Below are 26,921 nucleotides of genomic sequence, written 5' to 3'. Positions count from 1 at the left end.
CAGGATGAAGAATTTAACCAAAATTATTGTCTTCCGTTCTCCTTTAGAATTCTTTGTGTGGGGAAGTTCATTTTCATTCCACATCAGTCCATGCAGCATTTTAATGAACTTAAGACGTGTACCTCAGGAGCATTTGCCTGACAACAAACTTAACAATGAAGTCTGCTCAGTTGTTCTTCCTCCTGTTTAGCACTGAGTATGAGAAGCTTTACAACTGAGCTTCCTAACTGAAATAGTGACATGCCTGTTGCTGATAGTAGGCCACTGGTTTAGGCAACCTCATTTGTGATTTGCGTCAGTATGTCTGCTTTTAAAAAAAGTTAAAAATGGATTGTGACATATCATTGCTTTTGTGGACTAGCAGCCTGGTGCATGGTGGCCACTGAAAACACTTGTAAAAATGAGATAAAAGCATACCAAGTAAATGAAAACGTCACCCCGTTGCACTGCTGTCATGTAGATTGTTGAGAAAATTAAAAAGAAAATCACACTGTTGTGTAGTGAAAAATATTACATGCAGATTTATTTTTGGAAGAAAGTCCCACTCCTGCTGCGTTAATTCAACCACCTAGTGTCCAGACCTCTTGAGAAATTGATTTTGACCAGCAGGGGGAAGAGGAAGATTAAGGACAACTTGAAACAAAAATGGCATAATTTTCCAGGGCTTTGAATGCAGGATAGATATGTTCCTAGATACAAAAAGAGCAGCTGAACTATGATGGGAATAACATGCTATCCTGAGCATGGACTATTTGCAGGACAGGGTGTGGATGCTCTATCCTGATTTACTCTTCAATGTGAGTAGATTCAGTGAGTGCTGGGCAGTTCTGTGGGGAATCAATCCATACGCTCCTGAAATGGAAGTAAACATTAGCTATGTGCATCTTTTTTCCCTGTTTAGCATGCCATTACAAGTGAGATGTCACACATTAAAGTGCTTAACTTGGCTCAATGGCTGGCGGCTGGCAGCTGGCGTGCCTCGCCTGGCTCCTGGAAGTGCTAACTGAATACTGTACTGCTCTTTATGAAAGCGTGTGATAAGAGTTTTTGTCTCAACTTTTCCCCAGTCAGTGCTATTATATGGCACTGATACGGGCAAAAAAACCACAAAGATTTCTAGTAGGCTCTTCCATGTCACAGGAGTAAAATCAAATTCAGGGGATGTGTATGAATAACAGTACTACATGATCTGAAACTTGCCCTACAAAACAAGTTTGTTGTTGTTTTAGTTATGGCTTATTTCTCTGTTTTCCCTGACCAAACCATAGTGGCCAGAGATGTACTCTGTTAGCCCATGCCAAGTTGTTTGAACTAGGAGAACCTTAATTTCCATAAGCTTATTAGTGCAAATGTGAGTTGGCAGAGTAATTACTGTGTCGACTTGAAACACCATTGCGCTTCTTGTCTTCAAAGCTTTTTCTTTTTTTTTTAATGAGGAGTCAAGTAAATGGTCAGTAGATGTTTGAAAAGACTTTAAACTTAATGATATACCTGTGTTCAGGGTTTTCTGCTGCCCTGGCTTGTCAGTAAAAGAATCCCAGAGGAGGTAGGCACTGACATCTCGTTGCTACCATTTGTAAGGATTGAGTTTCTAACTTCGTTTGGACGAGAAATGCTGGATCTGTGGAATAACTGGCTGTTGTGCAGCCAGGGATATTTAGGCCTTGTCTTTTGGGCAGAGGTCTGCATGATGATGGGTAGATCAGTGGGAAAGTAAAATGCTTTGGAGAACTTATGCAGATTGTGTACCATGAATGATTGGTTTAGAAGTTACTTTTCCCTCAAAGTTGGCCACTATTTTATCATGTTTGCGATCTCTTCTACTCCTTTGTAATCCCCAGTAAGATCTGCATTAATGCTTTTTTTTTGCTACCTTTGTACCAAATACTGATTTTTTTTTTTTCTGATGCCAAGGTAGGCAGCTTCAACGTGCAATAGCAGTGCGATTATGAAATATCTTCATTATGAAATGTTTTCATTTGTACCTTCTGAGGCTTGGGGTCCCTGAAGACCATTTGAATGAACAGTGATGTAATCCCCTCATGTGTATGCTTGTTGGCATGAGCTGGAACTTCTCATCAGCATTAAAGTGTGTACATCAGTTACATCTGTTTCTGCTCTGCCATGATGTTGCTGAAAGCGTGTAAGCCATTCACCAGGCGGGCTGCCCGCAGTTTCTGAGGGCAAACGCTGCTGCTGGGTTTGCTGACCCTCAGTGTCTGCATCCTACCTTAACTTAGAGCAGAAACCCTTCTCTGTAGTGTTTGGATCTGGATCTCTGCAGCTGCTGAAGTGATTAGAAGGGAGTAACGTGTGTGACGGTGTGTGGTTAGACTATGAATGCAGACGAGGGGTTGAAGAAGATGTTCTCTATGTCATGAAAGAGTCTTTATGAAAGTGCTTTCCTCTGGTCTACCAAGAACCCCTGGCATGTTCCCCAAAATTGGAATAACTCATCACTGCTCATTCATAAATGTAATATAAAAGTGGTGAATCACCATGTTGTTTGTAGATGGTCACAGATAAATGGATCCAGGAAAACATGGGAAAAGCATGTGAGGATCACTGAAATGAGACATAATTTAGTGGTAGACTTGGCAGTGTTAGGCTTATGGTTGGACTCTATGATCTTAAAGGTCTTTTCCAACTGGAATGATTCTATGATGTCTGCTGTAGTGAAAGGAGCTTTCTGCGGTAGCAGAATAATTAATGTACTGATCATGAAATCTTAATGTTGTGACATTAGCCGAAGCATTACAAATACAGCTGTTAACTTAAGTTCTTACCTTGCAATCTGTGAACAACTAATCATAGTGTCTTACAAATTTATAAAGTATTTGCTTTGCAATGTTAAATACCAAATGTAATATCTCTCTCCCTTTGGTCATTTAACTTTTCTAGGTATTTTATGGGGAAACTGGATGTGTCATTGCTGACTCTCTCATGAATCAAACATGGAACACAGTATTAATATGCAGACTGTATTATTTAGCATTGTACGCTGCAAAAATATACTGGAATAATTCAAAATACTATTTCTAGGCTATTATTTCTACCTGAATCACTTAAATACAGTCAAAATCAAAATACTCCATGGAAAGAATGTACATTCAACTTTAATGTACAGTTGGAATTGAAAAAGAGCGTTCATTTGGTGTAGTTCTGGTATCGTTAAAGTAGGCCTGTAAGTATCACTTAGTGAATACTTTCACAAATTCCATTTACATTTAGCATGTATTGGAGCCAAAATCTCTTTCTCAGATGTGTGAAACAGAAGGTCATTTGTTTGGATCTCCTAATGACCTGGCTGCTAAGTTTTTTTAGTGAAGTTAGGTAGGTGCATGTTGGTTGATATTCTTAATGAGTGATGTTTTAGTTTGATCTTTTTATTTCCTATTAACTTTCATTAAAGGAAATTCAAGAGCTAGTGGAATGTTGGAAAACTGGGACATGCAAGTAAGAACTGTTACCCAAGCAGATTTTGATGTCTGTTTCAATGTCTTTGTTGTAGCTTCAGGGTTTTTTTACCCCCATTCAAGCATTACCTGGTGTTTTTATTTCCATCTGACAATGTGTATAAATAGGAGTTTATGTAGCATCAGTGTAATCTCTATTTGTACCTTAATTTTTTTTTCCCTGGTCATAGTTTACATAGGTAAATTTCTGACTTACTTGTAGTCAGATTTCTAATTTTATCAATACTGGAAGAGAGTATATGCTAGCACTAGAGAATGTGCCCATCAGCATGAGTTGTTGGAAATCACATTCTATTCCTGACAAATCCTAGTCTTTGCATAGCTAAAACATGTTTTTTATTCAAGGATTTGGCTTTTGTTGTGTTAAGAAACAGATTTTTTTTTTTTTGCAAGTGAGGTTTGTGTTCTTGAAAAAATCCTTATACTTTCTGCATTTTAACTGAGAAACTAGTTGGGCAAAATCCAATATGAAACATGATAGAGGACTAACAACTGAATTTTGGATTCCCCTTCAAAACTGTGGAGAGAAGAATTCCCTTTGTTGCAGTTATTAAACTAACTGCATGCCAGCCCCCGGAGTTTCATTGCTACTTTGATTTTTCTAACACTCTACAAGAATAAAGACTTACTTCTTAGCATATATGCTGTAATATTTATTAGAAGCATTTGTGAGGTGTAGACTCTCTCATCAATTGGTAAAGGTAGCTAAAAGATTTTGCTGAGGAAGACTCAGCAAAAGGTGTTTGCTCCTGTAGGGGAGGAGACATGTAAAAGCTGTCAAGTATAACTGTGAAGGCTGGGGACTGCAGCATTACTGTCATTGTGCTCCAGCATTACTTGGATTGATGCAAGTGCTGTACACGTGCAGCCAAGGGAGACCTGAGCAATTTTCCCTGGTGCTGCTCTGAATTTCAGTTGAGGCTTATCCTCTTTCAGTAAGAAAAGTGTTCACTGAGACTGAGGATTCAGAATAAACACAGAGTCTTTCCTACCAGTCTTAAAATGTATGTTTTGTACAAGTAATGGTGGCTGCCGGAAAAGGAGCAAATTCCCATTATACTGTCTTGGCATATAAGCACTTCAGCCTCATTGATAAGGTGAGGTTGGCTGTGGAAAGAATGTGCTCATTTGGCTTAACCCACAAAGCCTGGACCATGACAGCTGTAAATTGGTGATGAACGTAACCATGTCACTACCACGTCTTTGTGTTATTATTCACAGTGGCAGGCATTTAACGTGGAAGGATTCTTTCTTACTTACTCTAGAGGTTTGTGATGGGATAATGCTGATTGTAAAAATAAGCCTAGTGGAGACTTGGTATGTGCTTGCAATTATTGTAAAATTTGGCATAATTTCAGAATAAAACAGGATGTGAAATATCCACAAATAGTGTCAGAAATCTTTAGTTACGTGCCTATATTTATACCTGACTTCACAGGATTGAAATGCAGATCTTTATGTTATGTACTTCAGTAAAGCTCATATTTTGCTGCCTCATCTTCCTGTTGTCAATAAAAGGTCTGATCTTACAGTATTAATGCTAAAGTCTATTGATTGTTGCATCCAGAAATTGCATCCATAAGGTTTTCTGTCCTGTCTGGGTTAGTCTTAAACCCCCTCTTACTCTCCTACCAGCTTTCTCGAGCTGGGCCTTCTGCCTGAGGCTCAAGGAGGTGGGACCTCTTCTACTTCCCACCACCACAGCAAGAGGATATGTGGGTGGCAACGCCATACATTGACCAAGCTGGTCAGCTTAGGAGATGGATATTTACTGCAGTTGTCTTGATGATTATTTGCAAATACTACTTTTCCAGTTTAACTTAATTTAAATATGACAAAAATTTACTTATAGAGCGCTTTGTGAAGAAGCTACTCATCTCCTATAATACAATTCCATATGGCAGAGCATAGCTGCTGTGATAGTGTGGGTTTATTTATATTTTGTATATCCAATTCAAATATTTTGACTTTAGCCTTAAGCATGCTCATGTTTGAGAAATTGGAAGAAAAACTTCTCTGAGTGCTTCAAGAAAAAGTTGATGCTAATTTAGTAACAAGCAATTTACAGTTCTAGCGTATTCCCCTTAAAGTATTTGTAAGCATAGGAACCTGCAGGGAGGCTACACTCCTGTCAGTTCATGTGGGTGCTGTTTGATTATTTCCCTCTTCCACCCCCCCCTTTAGCTAAAAGGTCAGATGGGTTTTTGTACTCTTCATTCTCTCTCTCTGAGAGATTTGATTACGTATTTTATTAAAATAGTATAGATAACTGTAAGTTGGAAGTTTACATTAGATTGAAGTTAGTTATTTAAAGACACCTTGTAGTTGCATTAAAGGGAAAAAATCTGAGAGCAGATGTTGTTAGTTGGTCCTTAAGAAAATACTGACAGAAGTTTCATCCCGTGAGTCATACAGATCTGTTATTTTACTGCCTCTAAGAAGAAAATGTTACTTTGTTAGAGTGTGTGTCTGTAATAGCAGTCTGAGCAAACCCGGACATCTTATTCCACTACTACACTGTAAGATCAGAAGTTTTGGGCAGATTTGACCAATCATGAAATTTCAGGATATTACCAGAGATTCTGACCTTTGTCTTTAAACTGTTTAGCAGGTTACCTGATTTGTCTCAACCAAAGACAAATCGCCTTAACCTCTTCCTTAATCAAAAATCCTTGCTAAAGAAGGGATGGAGGAAGGCCAAGCACAGTGCCCTGTTGGGGAAGAGGGTCACCCTTTGCCTGGCAAGTTTTGGCCCTTCTGCTGTTTTGCTGCTTGTGGATCCTCTTCTTTGAGGAGATCAGGTCAGGTGGTGCAGAGTAATGTTTTGTTCAAGTCTGGGTGGTAAGTGTGTGTGTGTGTGTGGGGAAACAAACCAAAACCAGCTGTGTCCTCCTAAAGAGCTTCATTCAGAAAGTATCTTACCCTTCTACATATTTTGGGAGAATGAGGAAGTTAAATTTTTTAGGTGATTTGTGTCTTCACTTAAGTATATAACATAAAAGTGGTAATACTGTAAAAAAGTACTGTTTTGTTAGTCTCCTAGTAGCTTAGAAAGAGGATGGAAATAGAGAGATCGTTTTATTTTTACTTAGCTTCCACAACAGCTTCCATTTTCTAAGATGTCATTATCCTTATCTCTATAGTATGTCTCTGCTGCTTGTAATTTCCCCAAGCAACAGAAGCAGTAGAACAAAGTCAGTGTGTGGTGATTTTTTGTAACAATTTCATCATTTCACAAAATCACTGTATTACAGGAGTGACAAGTGGCTAATCAGTGTCACTCTTTTGTCTTGTTAGAGCTCTAGGCAGTAACTAAGGCATTCAAAGTGTGATTGAAGGCTTAAGGAAATGGTTTTGCATTAGTCCACCTTCATGTAACAAGATAGGAGTCTTCACAAATACAGAAGTTGTCCTTTTTCAGGAAGCATGTAGATTTAAGTTTTGTGTAAAAACCAGTGGCTTTGACACCCCCACCCTTCAACCACGGGTTTTCTAGGGAAGGCTTTTTGGCTATACCTGGTCAGTGACTGATTGGATTCTGCAAAAGTTGACATCTTTGCTCTGGCTCTCTGTAGTTCTTGCCAGCCTTTTGGAGAGCTGTCAGCTTGAGATTGGGACTGTTTGGAACATATCTGTGAAACTGTTTCAGATACTTAGTTTGTTTTTGACTTTAACTGGAAGCTGGTAGTTCCCCTGCATGGGGAAGATAGAAAATCTGCAATGTGCATGGAAGAAGAGAAGTGTCTGACTGCACCAAACTTTACAGATAAACTCTGCTGACATGTAATTTTGTCAAAAGCATAGTGTCTGCTGAAAAAAGTACATCTATTTTCTCTTTGTTATTGGTATTTTACTTCTAACAATAGTAGCTGCATGAGTTTTACTTGAAAGCTTGTTTTGTGTTATTTAATATAATGAATGTTGCACTGTATTTGCGAGACTTGCCTGTTCAGGACAAGCTTTACATCAGAGAGTTTTCTTGTGATGGGAAATAATCAAAATGTGGTTTGTTTGGTTGGGGTTTTTTTTGTTGTTGTTGTATTTCTAAAAACATTTTTATCACCTGTCATGCTTGAATTGAGAATATTTGACACTTCTTGAGGTATTTTAAATTTAGTTTTAAAAAGATTAAATACTGGATTGATCAATTATCAAAGTTAATGTTGCCAAGGTGTTCATGCACTTGTAGTATATGTTGATTGATCAGAAGTTAAGGCGTTGGTATAAACGTGGTGTCTTCTCACTTTTAGCTTTTTCCTGTGTATTTACAGATTTTCCAGGTTACAGTGTGTTTTGTATTCTGCTCTTACACTTGCTTGATAACAGTAAAGAATTTATTACCGTAGCCATTGATTATCATGTCGATATGTAAGGCCTTTGTATTATGTCATCTTCCCGTATCGGGCTCTCTTGGTGTGGGTCATCTTAACTTTTACTTCTGAATTCTGCAAATATGGTTATCAGAAGAGTCAATCATCTGTTTACCATCTCTTTTGAAATCAGCAGCCATCCTTTCTAGTGGTGAAATGGTGTGTTCGTTAGTCCCCACGGAGCAAGAAACAATAAGTGTGTGTTTGGATGTGCAGTAAATGAACTTCCTAGAACAGGACATTGAAATTTTACTACTGTAACCTCCAACATTGCAGGGTTGGGGTTTTTTTTGTTGTTGTTGCATTGGGGTTTTTGGGGTGCTGTTTTTTCTGTTTGTTTATTTTTACATTTAAACCCAACCTTTAATGTTTAAGATGATGTTTAAATCTGCTGGACTTTTAAACTTTATTTATTAATTCTTGAGATATATTAGATTCTTCTGTGGCTTCAGTATTTCTTGGTCTCTTCACAGGACCCCAGCTGAATGCACAACTAGAAGGGTGGCTTTCTCAAGTACAGTCCACAAAAAGACCTGCAAGAGCCATTATTGCACCGTAAGTTTGAAACCTGTTTTAGTATGTATATTAACACTTGATTGGTTAAATACTTTTTTTTGTTCATTTGTTTTGATTGATTTTCAAAATTGGTAAAAACTAGTATTTAGCTGAAAGGAATGTAGTGTAGTTTTTTAATAAGCATTTTGAATATGCCATAGAATGGAAGAAATCTGTGCACGTTTTGATGTATGATTAATTTCTTTTTGCTGATGGACTCCAGACACAATATTCACTTGTGATCCAGTAAGATGGGTAAGAGGTGTATTAATGGAGTGCTATTCAAAGGTGACAGCCCTTTCAATGCAATTCTAGTGTAGGACAGCTACACCTACTAGGAAAAAACCAGCAACACAAAAAATAAGTAAAACTCTTGCACCCCTCTTGCTCCCCAAATCAAAACTTAGCAAAGCTTAAAACAAAAAGTAATGAAATATTATTCAGCTATCCAGAATGGTTGGTTTGTTATTTTAGTTTGGTTTTGTTTGGGTTTTTTTTTTGTCCACAGCTGGAATAGAGATTGTCTGAACTACTTAGGGAGAATTCAATTTCCTGAAGATAGGTGAGATGTAATGAGAAAAGTATGTTGGTCATTTCAATTAATTATGAGTTGGAAGAAAACACTAGAAAAAGCACCTTAAATATGATGCTTTTCCTGTGCTAACATAGCATTGTGTCCTAGTTAGAACAGCTGGGACCAGTTCATTACTGTATGGGTGTAACCCAAAACTGTGTATTCTATAGCCTTCCATGCCATTTCCCAGAAACTGTTATCGATAGACCATTTACACCACCTGCCCACAGAGCCTGACTCCTCAGGCTATAAACTGGGTGTTAAGAGGCCTGTGAGATAGGAGGATGCTCCTGTCCTCACACCCGTTGTGGAACTCCGTGCCCTGAGGGAGGTACTGGGCATTCCTGCCTGAACCTGAGGATATATATAATCTTGGAGTCTTGGGACTTTTTTACCACTTGTGGGATCCAGAGAAGGAGAGTAGCCACCACTTTTCAACCGGACTGCAACCACCACTCTCAACCAGACTGCACCAGCACTCTCACCAACAGGTTTTCCCTCTCCTTTTACTTTGGACTCAGGGGGCCCAACAAACACCACTCTGTTCATGCCTCAGGGTGCTGGGTTATACATTTGGGTTTTGTGGGTTAAAACCAATTGTTTGCCTATATAATCGTACTTATTGTATTATTTTATTAAATTGTTATTCTGATTTATAATCTCTCTTTTGAGTTGGGTTCATTTCCCCTGCCGGTTTACCTTTAAACCAGCACACGTTGACATAATGTTTGAAGTATTCCATAATAGTATTGAATTTCCAGAAGACATTGTCCCACATCTGCCTTAATCTTTCTTGCAGGAATGTCAGGAAAGAGACCTTTCAGCTGCAGATTATGTAAGCTGGGATCTTTTTCCAGAATTGCTAGATCCTGTAATCTCAGATCTCACCAAAGTTTTTCATTAGCCATGCCTTTTTTTTTTTTTCCCCACTTGTAAAGTGGGATATATCTGATAGTATTTTTGTGGAAGACAGGAGAAGCCTGTAGCAGAGCAAACCTTTCAGCAGGCTCTTTTGACATTGTCAAGTGACATACCTTGCCAGTTCTGAGTTCTTTAGAATGAGTGGATTAAGTCATGTTGAAGTAAAATCCCAGGGTAATTTTGAGGATAACTTGCTCCACGTATCAACTCTGTGGATGAATGTAGATGCAGGTGAGCATACATACATATAAAATCCTCCTGTGCTGTGAACAAGGAACTTGTATCTTCAAACATCCTGTATGTCCCAGGACATGCAGTATGTATCATTCTCAGTATCATTGTGTAAAAAGACTTGGGAAGGCTGTAGTTGTGTTGTTGCACATACTCGACTCAAAATAGGCAGTAACTATTGACCTGGAGTTGCAGGTGCTCTAGATGAGCTCGAGGGGGTGATGTGGCCTGGGCATACTACTGAGTGACTGTGAGCTCTTTTGCGCCACTTGACCTTGGACTTTGGAAATGAATGTTCTCTGGAATTAATGCTTTTAGTGGTGTAAAGTGAATTTTCACTGGTTTCTAACAGTTTTGAAGGGAATGGGTCTTAAGATTTGAATGTGATATTTAAAACAAGTAGTCAGAATAATTAAAAATAATTTTGGAGTGCAAACAGGAACAGAGGTCAAGAAAGACCCCAGACCAGAGTGATAGGAAATGATGAATCATGCATCATGTTTGCAGTAAAAACTAGCATGCTGCATTCCACTTCTGTCTGTGTGCCCATTCACTCTCTTGCTCATGTATTCTTCTTCTGTGACAGAGCATTTTTATTCTCTGGTTTATCTGCTGTAACATATAGTTCTCTCCTTGCCAGACCCCTCTACTGTCATCGTTTTCAGTTACTGCCATGTGGTTGGAAGAGCCTTCTCCAGCAGTTTGCTATTCCCTTGTTCCCTGGCTGCACACTTCGTGTTATCATGAGCTTCTGATAATGTGCAGTTGTGCACTCTGCACACCAGTGTCTTTTAAGAGTGATGGAAGGGGCTGCATTTTGGACGTTTATTTACTGTCAAATGGCCGTTGATCGTTCTTTAATGGGTCGGTAAACGGTCACTGATAGTTCTTCTATCACTTTTGTGATCAATACTACAGCCATGCTCTTCTGCTTTTTCAGGAGTTGGCTTTTAGATCACTCTTACTATTTCTAGCTTACTGGGGACAAAAAATATTCAAGATATTAATATTTAATAGCAATATCAACATATTTAAGATGTTAAGCAATATTTGACATTGTTAACATTTTGTACACCTTGATTTGCAGCCACGCAGGATACACGTATTGTGGATCTTGTGCAGCCCATGCTTACAAACAAGTGGATCCTAATATCACGTAAGTATGAGTTTTTCTTTTGCAACAGCATTGTCTCCTGCTTTGCATTCTCTGATAAGCTGAATGTTCTTTTTACATTCTTACACCTTGAAGTACTCAGGTTTTAATTTTATACTTTTTTTTAGACTTTTATGGGTCCCTTTTGTTTTAACATCATACATGTTCAAATTGGATGTTACAAAATAAAAAAATATAGTATTGTTGAAATAGAAAATGTAAAGCAGTATTTTCAAAAATTTGTTGAAATTACTGGTAACTATAACAAGGGAGGGCTTAAAGATGTCCTTCTTGCAGGTAGTAACAGTATATTACTGACATTCCACTGCTTTTATAAAAACCCAAGCTGTTTTTTGGGGGGGTTTTTTTGGAGTTTTTGGGTTGATTTTGGGTTTTTTGGTTGTCTTTGGGAGGTTTTGCTTGTTTTTTAAGTCTGTTAAAATATTTGACCATGATTCTGCATTAGTTTTTCAGTGCAGGATTATGGGCTGAATACTACCAGGTTTCTCTTCTTCTATGGAGAAAGTGACTCATGTGTTTATATAATATTTTAAGTCAGCGACAGTTACTCATTCCAATAATTTTAGGTGGACTTTTGTTTCTAACAAGTTTAAAATAAGAAAAATTAAAAAAAAACCCAGCATGCTACTGTAGTCTGTGCCTGCATCTGAAAATATGAATCCAGTTATTTTAGGTTAAAGTAATATAATTCTTGTTATGTTCTGCTTACTGCAACTTTTTTTTTTTTTAATGGCAAAAATTTAATGCACCTTCAGTATTTACTCAAAGTATGTATTTTGCAATGCTAAATAAAAACTGGCTAGGTTTATCAGTTTTTCATAAAATAACATGTTGTAATATGCTCCAAAGCCAATGGGTTTAATTCTTTCTAAACTGTTGCAAACTATGTGAAAATAATTTATGGTGAGACATAAGTTTTAGAGAAACCTAGTTCCTCTAAAATTTCCAGAACAAGTTGCATTCCCCACATTGAGTGACATGGAGTCAATTGAACTTTATGGATCATTTGCTGTTTTACCACATGGAATGTTTAGAGTTCATCTTTGAGCTGAATTATTGCATGTTTGGATATTTTCTTTTCATTAGCTTTGCAGAAAGTTATAGTACTTTAGTATACCTTGCTAATAGCACTCCATGTGTAAAGGAAAAAAAACAACCCCACAACTTTACATGTTTCCCACCCTTTTAGTTCAGTGCCAGAAAAAAGATGATATCCTGAATGGGAAAAGCTGAATTTCCTATATTTTTTGTTTCTTTTTTCTTGTAAGTCCTGTGGCAGGAGACCCTAAGCATCTAATCAAGAGCCAGGAACTGAGGACTTGATGAAATAACATCATGATGACGTGTGAAAGGTTGCAGTATCAGCTAAAGCTATGAATGTGCAGGTCCAAGTCCCTGTTGTTGATGCAACAGATAGATAAAAACAGCATTTGAGAATTACTTTAATTTTGTGTAATCTGAACTGAGACTAATCAACTAAATAAGTGAAAAGCTCTGAATAGATTATAAAGCCATAATCGTTTGAGGTCACATTCCTATAGTTGTTGAAGGTGCTGTGTAGTGATGTGTAGCTGAAGGTTCTGTTGATCCAAGGAGAGAATTCAAAAAATCTGTTCTGAGGGGCTGTATGACATCATTCAGCCTCCAAATGAATCCAGTTAGACAGATTTCTAGCTGTTGAGTGCCCTGTGATATATAACCTGCTTAAGAGATTTAAGGCTACAGGAAGCATTATTGAACTGATCTCATGATAATTTCTGAGATACTGAGCAAGGCTGAGCCATTGATTGATCTGTGGTCTTACAGACAGCAGAGTAAAACAGTTGTAGCCTTGGGAAAATATTACTTTTTATGTTTTTATTAAACTTGTTGCTCTAAGCTAGGTCTCTCTACAATTGCATTTATCTAAACTGTGGGCTTTTGTGTTAATTGTTGCAGCCGAAAAATTTTCATTCTTGGGCCTTCCCATCACGTGCCCCTCTCCCGATGTGCACTTTCCAGTGTGGACATTTACAGGACACCTCTGTATGATCTCCGAATTGACCAAAAGAGTAAGTGCATGAAAAAGCTTACATCTTGAAGACTGCTGAGGCTTGAGTATTGACTGTGGTACTACAGTGCTGAGGACTTGCTTGTTGAGCACTTCCTTGCTTTAAGTGGCACACAAGTGCAAATCAGGTTTTACTGCAACGAAAGCTAACTTCTGAAAGATCCTGGCTGTGGCAGGCATTGTCGTGTTATAACCATAATATCTCTCTTGCTCCTGACAAGTAAAGAATTCTCAGTTTTTGCTTATCTTTTCCATTTTGAGTGTGTGCCTCTTGACAAGTGATCTTTAAAAGAGCTTTAAAAATTAAGTGTTACTGTCAAAGAATATCTCACTAAGCACCTTCTCCATTATTCTGTGAAGTATTCTGGCTGGAACAAGGTACTTCAGTTGGTTCGAGTTTGATTTCTGATAGAGGAATAACAGAGGAATATGCATTATTGCATGTGACTTTTTAACTTGCAAAGTACCTGCAGAACTTAAAATCATTACTCCATGAAATACCAGTCTTTGGAAGTAAGCTTAAAGGTGCAATGAAGATAAATTTGATATTTTGACTTTTATGCATTTCAAGGTATACCTGTATAATACAGTATCTTTTTCAGAAGGGCTAATTAGCGCAGATATATTGTGTTTCATCGTAACTGTGATTAAGCAAGATAATTCAGGCTTTCTACATAGTGCCTGCAGAAATTTCCTTAGGTAAGAAATGTTTTGGGTTTTGTAGAACTCCCTTATGAAAGGACTAAAGAAGGAGGCACAACCCTACATCAAATTTTTCGTGCAGTGGATAATTTTCAAAATGTAGAAATGACTCCGAATGCTCTCAAGCACACTTGAGAATAGAAAAGATAACTTGCAAATGTGGATTACTTAACCAGTTTTGGCTGTCTCTAGATTTCATGATTTGGTCAATAATAAATTGTGTTAAATAGTAACACATCCAGCAATGGCTTCACTGATCAATTTTTTTTAATATATGATGGTGCTGTTTGTGAAAATAAGAATTCAATGACTGGGCAAATTTATGTATATTTTCAAACATGTTTTATTTGTATTACTTGGATTTTCAGTTATGATACAAGATTTTTCTCAATATACTAACAAGTTCACTGATTTAACATACTTATTTTGTAAACTGAATCAATTACATTTGTATCTTAATTACTTGAATATCATTTTAATCCTGAATTTATTTAGAAACAAGTGGTTTGTGATGACAGCCTTTGGAGGCAAGTAGTTTGTTCTAGTGGGCGTGTTCTTATAAAGATGCACTGTAGCTTGCTTTTTCACTTGTAGCAGTTTTCAGAAACATAAAGTAGTAAAAATTAATCTTTTAATTCATTTCAGTTTATGGAGAATTGTGGAAGACTGGAATGTTTGAGCGTATGTCCCTACAGACAGATGAAGATGAACACAGTATTGAAATGCATTTGCCTTATACTGCTAAAGCCATGGAAAGGTACTCGGGCTAATTACTTCTACAAGAATGAGCATTATGTGCATTAAATGTTTGAACTACATATTAAGTGCAGTAGGAAGTAATAATGAATTTTGAACTACATATTAAGTGCAGTAGGAGGTAATAATGAATTTTATGGCACAGAGTACCTTATATGATATATAATGCTTACACTCCCCCACACTCCAGTAAAAATTTTGGTAAGGAGAGGGTCAGAGACTAGGATAAGTTGCTGTAATAGAAACAGTGAGCAGAGCAAACATCTGAATGATGAAGTTATAACACCTCTTATAGACAGGTTTACATTGATTTAAAATAGATTCATGAAAGCATGTCTGTATTAGAGCATGTCTTTCTCAATAGCCGATTTCCTCCCCCCTTCCCCCCCATTTTTTGCAAGGCACCTTTGCAAGATGTTCAAATACCAATAGGTGTTTTCTGTGGGATTTTAAGTTTGTTCGGAACTTTAGTACTAATTTTGAAATCAGGGTTCTGTTTACACCTGCTGTTTCAGATCTGTATTTGAAATAAAATTTGTCATCATTAGAGAAAAATTGTCAGTTTGTGTTGGGGGTTGTTCCCACATGTACAGGTCACATCTTTTTATTATTTTTTCCATTGTATTTTAAATTTTCCCTGGAGTATCAGTGTACACCTGGGTACTTGCCTTTAGCATTTTCATATACGTTTCATATACTTTGGAGAATTACCCAACATGCAGTATCTATGCAAGTTGAATCTAATTCTTATTTCACTGCTGACTTCACTGTGTCTTTTCTTTTTGTTTGCCTGGTGTTTTCACTTTGCAGGAAAGTTAAATACTGCATTTGGGGGTGTGTGTTGTTTTCTGAAGTTTTAAGTACTTTGAGGTTCTAAAACAACATCCTAGTATGACCTTACCAAATTACTATCTTCAGATCAATAGTGACCCTTTAAAACATTCTGCACTTTCAGTTAGCAAGCCCTGAAAAATCTTCAGATGTTACTTGAACTACAACCTTTTTTCTTTTGCTTATAAGCCATAAGGATGAGTTTACTATTATTCCTGTGTTGGTCGGAGCACTGAGTGAGTCAAAAGAGCAGGAATTTGGAAAACTCTTCAGTAAATACCTAGCTGATCCTAGTAACCTCTTTGTGGTTTCTTCTGACTTTTGCCATTGGGGTAAGTTTCATATCTCTTCATGATAACGGTATGTTGAATCTTTTGTAGTTATTTTCAAATAATGTATTTTTTAAACATTGAACATTTTAACTTCTTGTACATGTATTTTTGAAACTTAAATGCCTTTGTAAGGTTAATAAAAGGATTTTTTAAAATCTGGAACGATAGGTGAAAAAAATTGATGTGATAATGTGTTTTCAGTATAGTGGGGGAAATAAATGGTGAAGGTGTTGTGGGTTTATAGGCATCTCTTTACTGTTGCAAATAATTGTCTGAAGTTGCTTGCTCTTTTTACTCTTCTTCTAAGCACCTCAAACAACTTGCAGAACTAATTAGCTAAAAATTCACTGGACAAGGCCACATTCCTCTGACGGAAATAAGTTTTGTATGTTTTACTGCTGGGTAAGATAGCAGATGGAGTATTTATGCCAGCTCACCAGAGCTATCCCAGTTCATCTTGGTGGCAGAGCTAAAAAGACTCCAGAAGCCTTGACTTCTGTCCTCCTTTAACACTTTATTTTTCTTTTAAGTGTGATAGTAGCTGGAAAAGGGACTGCTTGAGAAAGATATGTTACACAACAGACCTTCTTTCTTTTTTTCCTTGTCATCTTTGGTCAACTTACATAATTAAGTGCATATTTTACTCATCTTTGAATTGTGGAGTAGGTGGAAGTATATATCATGACCTGGGTTCTGTTGTGGCTAATGAACCATCTAGAACTGTTCATTGAATTATCATAAATTTTTTCTTTTAACCTTCATTTACTGTGGGTATTGTTGTGCAAGCAGAAGTAGCCTGACTCCATGGTTGACTTGGCCAAGAAGGATAGAGAAATGAAATGTTGCTTTACTTCTTAATTTATAGAATTGGATTCCAAGGAAATAACAGGCAATTAATAAATGATACTGCAGTGTCAGTTCTACGTAGTAGGTTTTTCTTTAGGAATATAGCTACCCATCCTGTATTTTTTTTTTACTTTGTTTCTGGGCTGCTACTTGATGATAGCCCTAGAATTTTCTCAGTGGACCTAAAACGTATAAAATAAATGAAGATTACTAGTTTACAAATATTATACTTTCAAATATTTAGTAAGTACTAGGGAGTGTTTTAGCTACAATTTTTCCCTTTTTTATTTTATACATGATTTTTGTTTCAAGGTCAGAGGTTCCGTTACAGTTACTATGATGAATCCCAAGGAGAAATTTATAGATCCATTGAGCACCTAGATAAAATGGTAAGTTTTCAGATTTGGTGGAACTAACTAACAAATTTCTCCTGTACATTACATTTCTTTGAACACTTTAGAAATTTCTCTAACAAAATATTATAGATTAGCTATTTTATTGAATGTATCATTTGCCTTTGTTTAGCACAATAAGAACTTAGCTGTCGTTTTTAGTTAGTATCCTCCATTTTACTGACTGCACACAATTATATTGCGGGTATAATCTCGTAAGAGTAATTTATGAGAATAAATGCATGTTCACCTACCTAAAATGCCCTAGTGTCACGTAATTCCTGTCCGCATACCCTCTTATGTTTTTGAGTCAGTGAGAATCATGCATGGAGTATTGTGGCAGTTCAGGTTTGATAGCTGCGATACCTGCGTGTGGAAACAGCATTGTGATTGTGCTAATGGTTTCAGCAACATCCATTTTGAGGAGGAAAGGCTGTAGGGGATTGCGCCGATCAGGAAAATGAGTCACCACCGTACTTGGTAGTAGTGTTCCCCTTGGCCCTTACTCTGTAATACGTGGTGGGAAAGAGAAGTAGACCATACTTCATTCTGTGTTTGGTGAAAGGCTGAGAGGAATGCTAAATACGTAAAGGTTATGATGCCAATTATGCTGTGTTTCCTTTGCAATCACAGGAGCCAAGGATTTATTTTTAAATTAAAAAAAGGTTAATGTTCAAGACTATACTTAAGGCATAGAATAAAAGTAATTCTTTTGGAAATACATAATCTTAAAATTTGTTTTACAACTGCTTGCATCAATTATGTAATTTCTGTAGAATCTGCTAGAAGAGAGAACTGTTGTTGTTCCTGGCATATTAATTTTTTTCTTGTCTTGAAGGAATAAATCCTATCTGCTGGAGGGATCTCTTAAGTTTTTTCCTCTGTTTATCCATATTAGTGTTTGGTTTTCCACTACTCATCACTGGAATAGGAACAGTAAATAACTTACCTTCATTCTGTTTATCCCATTTTTAATAATTCTTGTAGTCAGTTGAGGGCTTTCTCTATCAATACAAGTGGTTTTCTACAGAATCCCAGAATTTGCAGCTCTGAATGTTTTTGCAGGAGGGCAGATTACGGTGCATTAGCAAACATTAGTTTCCCTTTGTTAATTTCTGTGGTGAAAGCTTCAAGACTGGACTTTGGCATTTAATTACTTTTAGGAAAGGCATTGCTGCACCAACTCTTTCTTTTGGTAGTTATTTAACCAAAAGGAAATTACATTTTTTGTGACATGGAAAATCATGTCTACTGTTTGAAAAAGTATTTTTATAGTGCTAAAATTGGCTTAATTTTATTGGACCTAGCTAGGAAAGCAGTCGGCTGAGTGCTTTGTAAGCAGGAAAGCATTCTGGGTTAAGATGAAATCAGTTTGCCTTGGAAATGCCCTTGTGGAAGGACAGTAGTCTCTTCCTTATTTGGACTGAACCTTGCATATAGATGCATAATGATTTTCCCACCTAGTGCATAAAAACTGCTGAACACTTTGGGTATTGAAGTTTTACTAAGCTGGTAACCATGATGAGAAATTTTATTTGCTGTGATTCTAACTTAGAGCCATTAGACTCCAGCATGAAAAAAATACAGAGTAGTAAATATTACTAGGCAGACATCAGTTTCTCCATGGTAATTGCTGATATGAGCACTGTCACCACAATGCACTCTGTGAAGTGACAGTAAAAGAAGTAAATAAGCTTCATGGTTAATAGGGGGGTACCTTAGGGAAGAATCCTCAAACGAAGAGTTATTATTGAGCAGCTCGTGTACAATCGTTTGTACAGCATAACCTGCTAACTACCATCTTTTTAAATAAAAGGCAGGGGGGGAGTATTTTGTAAGATGTTGTTGAAGAGTAATTATTCTTGATTATGACTACCCAGAAAATGCAGACGGCTCTCTTCAATCTTCACTGCCAGATTGCTCATTTTATATGAGCGTATTATTTATATGGGAAATATTATGCCTCACGTGAGTCAAAGGGAGGATTCTGTTACCCTGACTGCTGACAGTGCAGTGACTGAGGAGAGCTGTGCAGGAACAGCGAGCAGTAGTTGTGCAGGAGCCATGCTCAGCACTGGTGGCTTCTCAGGTAGCTCTAAATGAACTGCTGAATTCCGGTGGCTTCTGCAGCGCTGCTGCAGTATGCCAGGACCTTCCACAGTGCTCCAGCCTGGGAAGGCTTCTTAACCTGAGCATAATGCAAGACAATGACTCTGCCTGGGTTCCCAGATCCCTGCTGTTTCTGCTGTGCCCAGACAGTAGTTTTCCCATTGGTTGTTTATCTTCCAGTCTGAGTGACTACACATGCAAAGATAGTTGGACTGGATGGTATTAAGACCAAGTTTGTTTCTACTTCCATTAGAGGGCTACTAGTTTATATTTTTAAGTGTGAAGAAGCAGCTGAAGTGACTTATAACAAGCTTTAATTTAACCAGCCAGAGGATTAGTGGAGTATAGTGTGAAATAAACCTATAGGTTGGTGGAGGTTTTGTGTGTGTTGGTTTGGGTGTTTTGGGTTTTTTTGTAATTTTTGTAAGCTTGTAGATGCTTGATCCTGTTAAGGGATGATATTTAGAAATGTAACTGGTTTTAATCATATTAAGTGCACGGTGCTATGATATTGTAGATGCTATTAACAGTGTCTGGGTAACTGGGGTATGCAATTGCTATGTGATGCCTTAATAACCGTGTGATAAACTGCAGAACTGTGTTTGCATTTTTATCATGTGGGTTTTGTCACGTGTTTTAACTCTGTTCTAAGCCATGCCTGGCTGAGTTGTTACAAATCCTAAAAATTAGTAGCTTCATAATTTTGCTTTTTAGAAAAATAAAACACAACCTGACAAAAATGTTTCCTTTGTTCCTCAACACCATTTTAGGCTGAGAAATGAGTTTGGTAGTCTTTGCTTCTCTGCCACAACAATTTTTAAATCCAAAAGATTGAAAAGTTCAGTACAACTGACTGCTTATAGGATATTTGTTAATACCCATTTCCTATGGATTTTCTCCAGTCTGTAATGTATAGAACTCTGTTAGCATTTTCTGGGATGAACTGCATAGCTCTAAATGTTTTGCGGTGCTGAACAGTGCACTGAAATAGGCTTACTAGGCATTCTCATAAACCCATGTCCATTCATTTGAGACAAATGCTCAAATGCTTCTGCCCAGTATGTTCCAGTGACTTACAACTATAAAACAAGTCTCTCAATTGAGCAGCCATTTTCATTTTTTGAAAAGGTTGTGAAAGGATTTACAAAGAGATAAATTTTATTTTCATGAACTATTCAGTATCCGAGTAAGCACCTTATGCATGTTTAGTTTCACTTGAGTATGTAGTCAGGTTTGGTTCTGCTTTCTTTAGCAGAATGTATGTATTGACATGTCCGATTTACAAGTAAATGGGTAGTTCAAAGACCTGCTTTGTAAATTCTAGAAATGTAATGGTATCTATGTGATCACTGCTAGTTAGCGAATACCTACTGTTAGTTTTTTGGCACTCACGTTCTGTAGATCTGGAGTGATTAACTGCTGTAATTACCAGCCAGGGGTCCAAACACTCTCTCCATGAGCTCTTGCCAACAATTGGTCAGCATAATTTGGTTTTGTTTTTCCATAAAATTTATTTCTCTATGAATTCATCTTACATCTGTTTCTATTTAAAAGTACACAAAGGTGGTGGTTATGGTTGCTGTTTTGTAATTCTCCCTGACTCTCCTGGGAATCTCCAGCTCCTCCATTGTAAGCTGTGATCCAGTCTAAATAATTAGTGTATCTGCCAGATCAGCCAACGCCCTTGCAGAGTGTTTGGAAGGTTTTGCTCTTGAGGTGGAGACTTCAGACTGACTGCTTCCTGCACTGTGGTTTCTTCTTTTATCACCCACATTTTCCCAAAAGTAGGGACAGGGACGGGGAAAATTGCAGAAATCTTAGGCAAAATTAACTCCCTTTCTGATATCAACCTCCCATTGTTCCCATGCGAAGTGTATGTTTTTTTCCAGTCTCTAAGGAAAACCTTCCTGTTTTACCAGCAGAAGCAGCACAACTATGTGTCTTACTGAATTACTGAGTGTCTGGAGCTCATTTACCTGGTGAAGGGAATTCATCATTTTCAGAGGAAGGAAAAAAGTAAGAGGATAGAGTTTAATACAGGCAAAATAGCAAAGCCATGATGTAACCCAAACAATAATTGATTCAGACTTGCTTTAAACTACTTTCATTATGTTTGATCTGCTCTGTGGGATGGCATAAGAGTAGGCTGTATCTGGAGTTGTAGGATTCTTTTTGCTTTTAAGAATGCAAATGTTTGTGTATGTGGAAGGTTTTGTTTTCCACACATGTGCTGATATTCTTAGTGTGACTCCATGGGATCATGGGTCTTGCTGTGGATGGAGAAAAGGATGTATATATGTGACTGTCTCGTGTAAAGTGGGAGCATCATCTCCTGGCTCTTACATTTTTGTGGTGCAACAACTTCATAGTACTTTAGAGATGTTCTGGATCTGCTTTTTTATGTTCTGAGCAGATGGCCAGCCCATGCCCAGAACAATTGCCTTGCATGCCTGACGTGTCTAGGATACATTACATTTGCTCTGTGTGTGAACTGCATGTGTGCTTATTGATAGTTTATCCAGGGTTTTTGGACCCACAGGAGTCCCAGGCAAGTGGTTGGCCCTGAGCTTGCTCTGTTACCAGGGAGAGGAGATGAAGGCATGACTTCTTCCTGCTTTGCCCTTGTAGTAAATTTGTCTGGTTGTAGCTATACCAAATCCTATGGAAGTAGGATACCCTTGGAGAGTGGGGATCAGCTAGTCTGCGGAATGAGCTCTTTTAGCATGAGCTTCACTGGTATCTTCAAAGATAGCTTCACAGATCTGTGGATCATGGACAGCTTTGGAAGAGCTCCTGCACTCTTATTTTGGCAAGGGATGGAAACAAGATGACTGCAAGCTAGAGCTCACACGCTGAGGTTTCCTTGATATCCTTGGTACAAAGTAAAGGGTTTTTCCTTCTGAACTGTTCTGTTGTAATAAATAGGTGATATATAAACATCTGCTTATGAATGTGTTACGTAATTATTGCTAACGATTCTTTTTCAGGGTATGAGCATTATAGAGCAGCTAGATCCTGTATCTTTTAGCAATTACTTGAAGAAATACCATAATACAATATGTGGAAGACATCCTATTGGAGTGTTATTAAATGTAAGTAACTTTTGATTTGTTGAAGAATGTAACTTTTAGAAAAATGCTTACACTGGTTTAAAACACAGTATTGCTGCAGCATTCCTTAGTTCTAAAATGACAAACCTTGAATTAATTTATTTTTCCAAGTGTTCTCAATTTGGTCTCCAATTTCCGTGTCTTGCATATAGACAGATGTAAGCTCTTAAAAGGGCTGAGAGTTTTCAGTTCCCTAGGGGAGATGAGGTACACCACATTCCTTTTGAATTTCAATGAAATGCAATAATTCACTTTCTCTTGGCCTTAAAAAAAAGAACAAATAAATCCATCTCCCTGAAAAAGTACATACTTACTCTTCAAACCAGTACTTACAAACACGTATATATTTTTTCTGTATTGCTGTTAGCTAGCTATTGTGAGTGCCTTGTGATTTCTGGCAACGTTTTTGACTTTTGCAAATATGGTGAGAGATTGCCTCTGTAAGTATTAGTGCAGTGCACCATTAACTCATAAATTAACAGGAATTAGAATTCAGATTAACTGGTACTTTCTATTTACTGTATTCTGCTTTGGTGATGCAGTGCAGGCATAAACCTGGCTTAACTTAGTTGTCTAAATTTGGTCCACGGCTACTTTACAGCACTGCTGGAGTGCTGCAGATTTGTCATATTGCTGATTGAATCTCACTTATTTTTACTCTAAATCAAATCTGAAACAGGAAGCATGTTAACTTTTTTAAAATTCACTGGGAATGTAGTCTGTATGAAGAACATACAGAGGAACCTTTTGAAGTGAAGCTTGTATGAGCAATATCAATACTGAGGATGCAAAATTCAGTACTGTGACAACTCTGCAAATATAGCCAACTCTTACCTTCAGATAATGATTAGTTTTGCAGTGAAGCAGAGCTAAATTCTGTTTATTCACTTTTGCCAATTGTCACGCTTTAATAAATTATTCTTGTACATTATTTTTCATTAATGGAAGAAATACAATCTAAAAGGTGTTAATAGTGTTCGGGTTTTCTCTGTTACATCTCTGTATCAACTCCCCATGGAACTGAAAGCATTGTTTCTAAGGGACCTATTATGAAAGGTTGTTTAGTATTGCTTCAAAGACCTGCATGAAGGTATATAATGCAGTGGGGGGAACGTCACTGAATGAACACGCACACAAATAGTTAGGTCCACAGATTATGGGGAGGTGCTTATATTATGAGCTTATGAGGACCTCCAAAACAGGGGGAAAGGACTGAGAACTAGAAAATGTTGTAATTTCACTGATACAATTTTTTAATGGCCCCTTTTTATTTTCCCCCCTCTCTTTAGGCTATCAACGAGCTCCAGAAGAATGGAATGAATATGAGCTTTTCATTTTTGAATTACGCTCAGTCAAGCCAGTGTCGAAACTGGCAAGACAGCTCAGTGAGTTATGCAGCTGGAGCACTTATGGTCCACTGAACCACTGAATGCTCAGGGATGGCACCTGCACACACTCTGTATACGGGGTCCCAGCCTAGCCCTTACAAAGATACAGTCCCTGGTCTTTGGGTATACTGAAACCTCAAACTAATAGAACTCTGTTCTTTTCTAGTAGGTGTAGTCCTTCCTTAGTTTCAACTCATTTAAAAATGCTTTCTTGTTTAGGACAATGGAAGGAAGGCTGGTATAAGAACTTTTTGTGCTTTTTTTTTTTTGCCTTTTTCTTTCTTTTTTGTTTTTTGGGGAAGAGATAATGGCTGTGAAGGCATGGTGGTAGACTGTCCTTACAAATACAACATATAAAGCATTTACCATATCCTAAATTTGCACTCTTTGCAGACCTGTGCACATATACTCTGCTTTCAGAATAGTTTTGCAAGTTGTAAACGGAAAAAGGGGGTGGAAGCTTTTTAATAAAAGAAAAAAAAAAGGAAAACAACGCATTTATAAATTATCCTGTATTAGAATATAATAAAACTCCAGTATAGTCAGTTACTACCCGTGATGTACAACAGATATCTTCTATTTTAGTTGCTAATAAAGGGCTACACAAACCAAAATAGTCTGATTTAAACTTATTGTTTTGTGTTCTGTATGTGGCTGCTTGTCATTAACATTCTTTATCCTCAGTTCTTGTGCTTGATAATTCAGCCATTCTGTAAAATACTTTAGAATGTATTTTGTTTTCAACATTTCTTGACTACTTCATTTACAGATTTTTTTTTTTAATCTTAAACCTGCGCTATGAGTTCAGCAAAAGAATTTGAAAAACTTTTTGTATGGTCTTAATTTTTTTCACAATTATTTATGTAGTAATATCTTTTAGTATGTGATACAAATTTGTATCAGAAATACTTTTAATGATTTTTATGCTAAGTTTGATTACTGAAGTGAAATAGATGCAGTATTTTTGTTTGAAATTACTTAAAATTGAGAACAAACAGTAGCTTGAAAATGATCATTCTTAGATTATCTATCTGGCATTCAGAGGCCACAGAAGCCATACAGTGCTAAGCTTAAGCAATTATTCTGCAAAGATTATTTGGGAGGGGAAGGTCAGACTTCTCTTTTTATCTTTCATTTTTATTTTTCATTCTTTGACTGTGGATAGAAATAGTTTTATTTTTTTTTAAACATTATCACATCTTAAAGGTTCTTGAACTTTCTTCCAGCCAAAAAAATGATGTAATTATTTCATTTGTCATTCCTGAAGACTTCCTTTTGTTCTAATAAGAAATGCAAAGTAGGATGCAGTATTGGCTCATTATCTAAATGGAGATTTCATTCCCTGATATTTCACCTGCTGTCAAGAAATGTAGTACATTCAGCTTTTCTGAGCGGCAGAGGGGAATTTCAGAATTCAATTTAGGTTATCTCTGAAAGTTGTGGGAATTGCTGCCTGTGGAGTCTTAGCTGAAAGCATACCAGACATCCTGTTTATTCCTATTTAAATACCCTCTGCTTGCACCACTTCTTTTTTCTTATCAGAGTTGGCCACCATTTTAATAATAGCAGGTGAATGCTCCATTTATAAAATGAACTACTTTGAAAATGTTCAGAATCCATCCCAAATGCCAAACTCCTTTGCATGCTGGTTCTTTTAGTTGCCTTATTGCTCTGCCTTGTTCTTGAAACATCTCAGCAGCAGACAGGGAAAACAACTTTGAGATTACTTTTGACAGACCAGTGAGAAGGCTGTACATGTAAAACTGAATTAGTAGACAGTCTTTATAAATATTTGTCTGACTGTGCCTTATTAACAAAGTAGTTTGATCAGGAAGAATTTTTTTTAAACGTCTTTGGTGAATTCAAGTTTAATTGGGGGTCGGGTTTCTTTCAGTCTTATGCCAAATGCTTAACATCATTGAAACACATAGTTAATTAGAAGATTTAATTTTCTCCCTAAGGTAAACATAGTAATTAGCTTCTGAATACAGATGCCTAAGTTGCATCTTGATTCTGTAAGATAGTTTTAATGAAAAAAAAAACATAACTGGAAGAGCTTCAAGGAAACTGGTCAGCCATTTTGCTCAACACAATGTTATGAAATATCTTATACTGAAAGCACTTCACATGTAAACTGTGTAATCTATTTCAAAATAAAGTTTCTAATTAAAATGGGAATTTCTGTGCCTACTAGTAATAACCAGCATGACAGTTCAGAAGCTCACTCAGAAATTTAAAGCTTTGTGGAATCTGCTCTAACCTAGAAGGATTTGTTGTAAAAACTATGTTTGTTTGAAAGCAGAAAATACCTGACTTCAAAGAACTCAGATTTTTTTTTTTTGCCCTTTAGGTGAGCATGGAAGGAGTTGACTTCCTGGTGTGTTAGTTTAAGATGTGTCAGGAGGAAAAGCAGATAATCTCCTGAATAGATCTTCACTCAAATCTATTGTTTTAACTTTACTACATTTTATTCTCACTTAAATATACATTTGAGTATAGTGTGTTGGGACAAAGAATTTTCAGTTTAGACAATATTCACAGTCCTCTTCCCTTTTCTGGCAATTTCTTCTATGTGTAGAATCACTGAGCTTTAGCCACACTTGTGGTGCAGTAAACCCAGACAGGGACGTGATTCTCATTTTAAAATTTTGGCATTTTAGAGAAATGTTAAATGTGCAAAAATGTTGATTAAAATACTCCGTTGTTTTTCTGTTCTCATGTTCACAAAGGAGCTTTATAGATTTTATTTTCTGTAAATTCCGTCTAAAAAGTTCTTTCCAAGTACTATCTACTGAATTCTTAATTCTTCAGTATAATGTTTTTGACATTGAAATGGAACAGTGGGTCTTCCACGGCTTTGTGTTTAAATCAGCAGAAGCAGGAGGAAGCATCCCTCTGCGGGACAGTGAATGCTTCTACAGCCACTGGGAGCCACCTCTTGCTTCCAGCCAAGTTCAAGAGCACAAGCCCCTCATGGAGTGGAGCAAGTTAAGTGTAGCTGCTCCAACTCTCAGCCTTCCACAGGTCATCCTGACTATATTTGTCTGGCTATATTTGTTATTTATTTTAAAGATCATGACTTGAGTAGCTTTGATCCAATGTTG

General features: G+C 37.1%; 1 protein-coding gene across 2 annotated transcripts in view; it reads left to right on the top strand.

Moving 5' to 3' along the window:
- The window catches only part of MEMO1 (mediator of cell motility 1), a 28,160-nt gene extending 3,729 nt beyond the window's left edge, over positions 1 to 24,431 (top strand). The window contains exons 2-9 of one of the 2 annotated variants that reach the window (XM_051783358.1): positions 8,320 to 8,401; positions 11,215 to 11,283; positions 13,240 to 13,352; positions 14,699 to 14,810; positions 15,830 to 15,972; positions 17,131 to 17,207; positions 22,307 to 22,411; positions 23,719 to 24,431. In XM_051783358.1, coding sequence (XP_051639318.1) covers positions 8,320 to 8,401; positions 11,215 to 11,283; positions 13,240 to 13,352; positions 14,699 to 14,810; positions 15,830 to 15,972; positions 17,131 to 17,207; positions 22,307 to 22,411; positions 23,719 to 23,850 — 833 coding nt within the window. In that variant the 3' untranslated portion in view covers positions 23,851 to 24,431. Of the gene's footprint in view, positions 1 to 8,319; positions 8,402 to 11,214; positions 11,284 to 13,239; positions 13,353 to 14,698; positions 14,811 to 15,829; positions 15,973 to 17,130; positions 17,208 to 22,306; positions 22,412 to 23,718 lie in introns of those variants that run through there. The other variant, XM_051783359.1, reaches the window with a different exon arrangement.
- Positions 24,432 to 26,921: the final 2,490 nt, after the last annotated feature.

Source organism: Manacus candei, unplaced genomic scaffold (genome assembly GCF_025592945.1).
Source record: "Manacus candei isolate 608988 ecotype Guabito, Panama unplaced genomic scaffold, ASM2559294v1 h1tg000017l, whole genome shotgun sequence".
Taxonomy (NCBI): Eukaryota; Metazoa; Chordata; class Aves; order Passeriformes; family Pipridae; genus Manacus; species Manacus candei.
The sequence above is the reverse complement of the archived record's forward strand: the minus strand, read 5'-3'. Positions and strand labels throughout refer to the sequence as shown.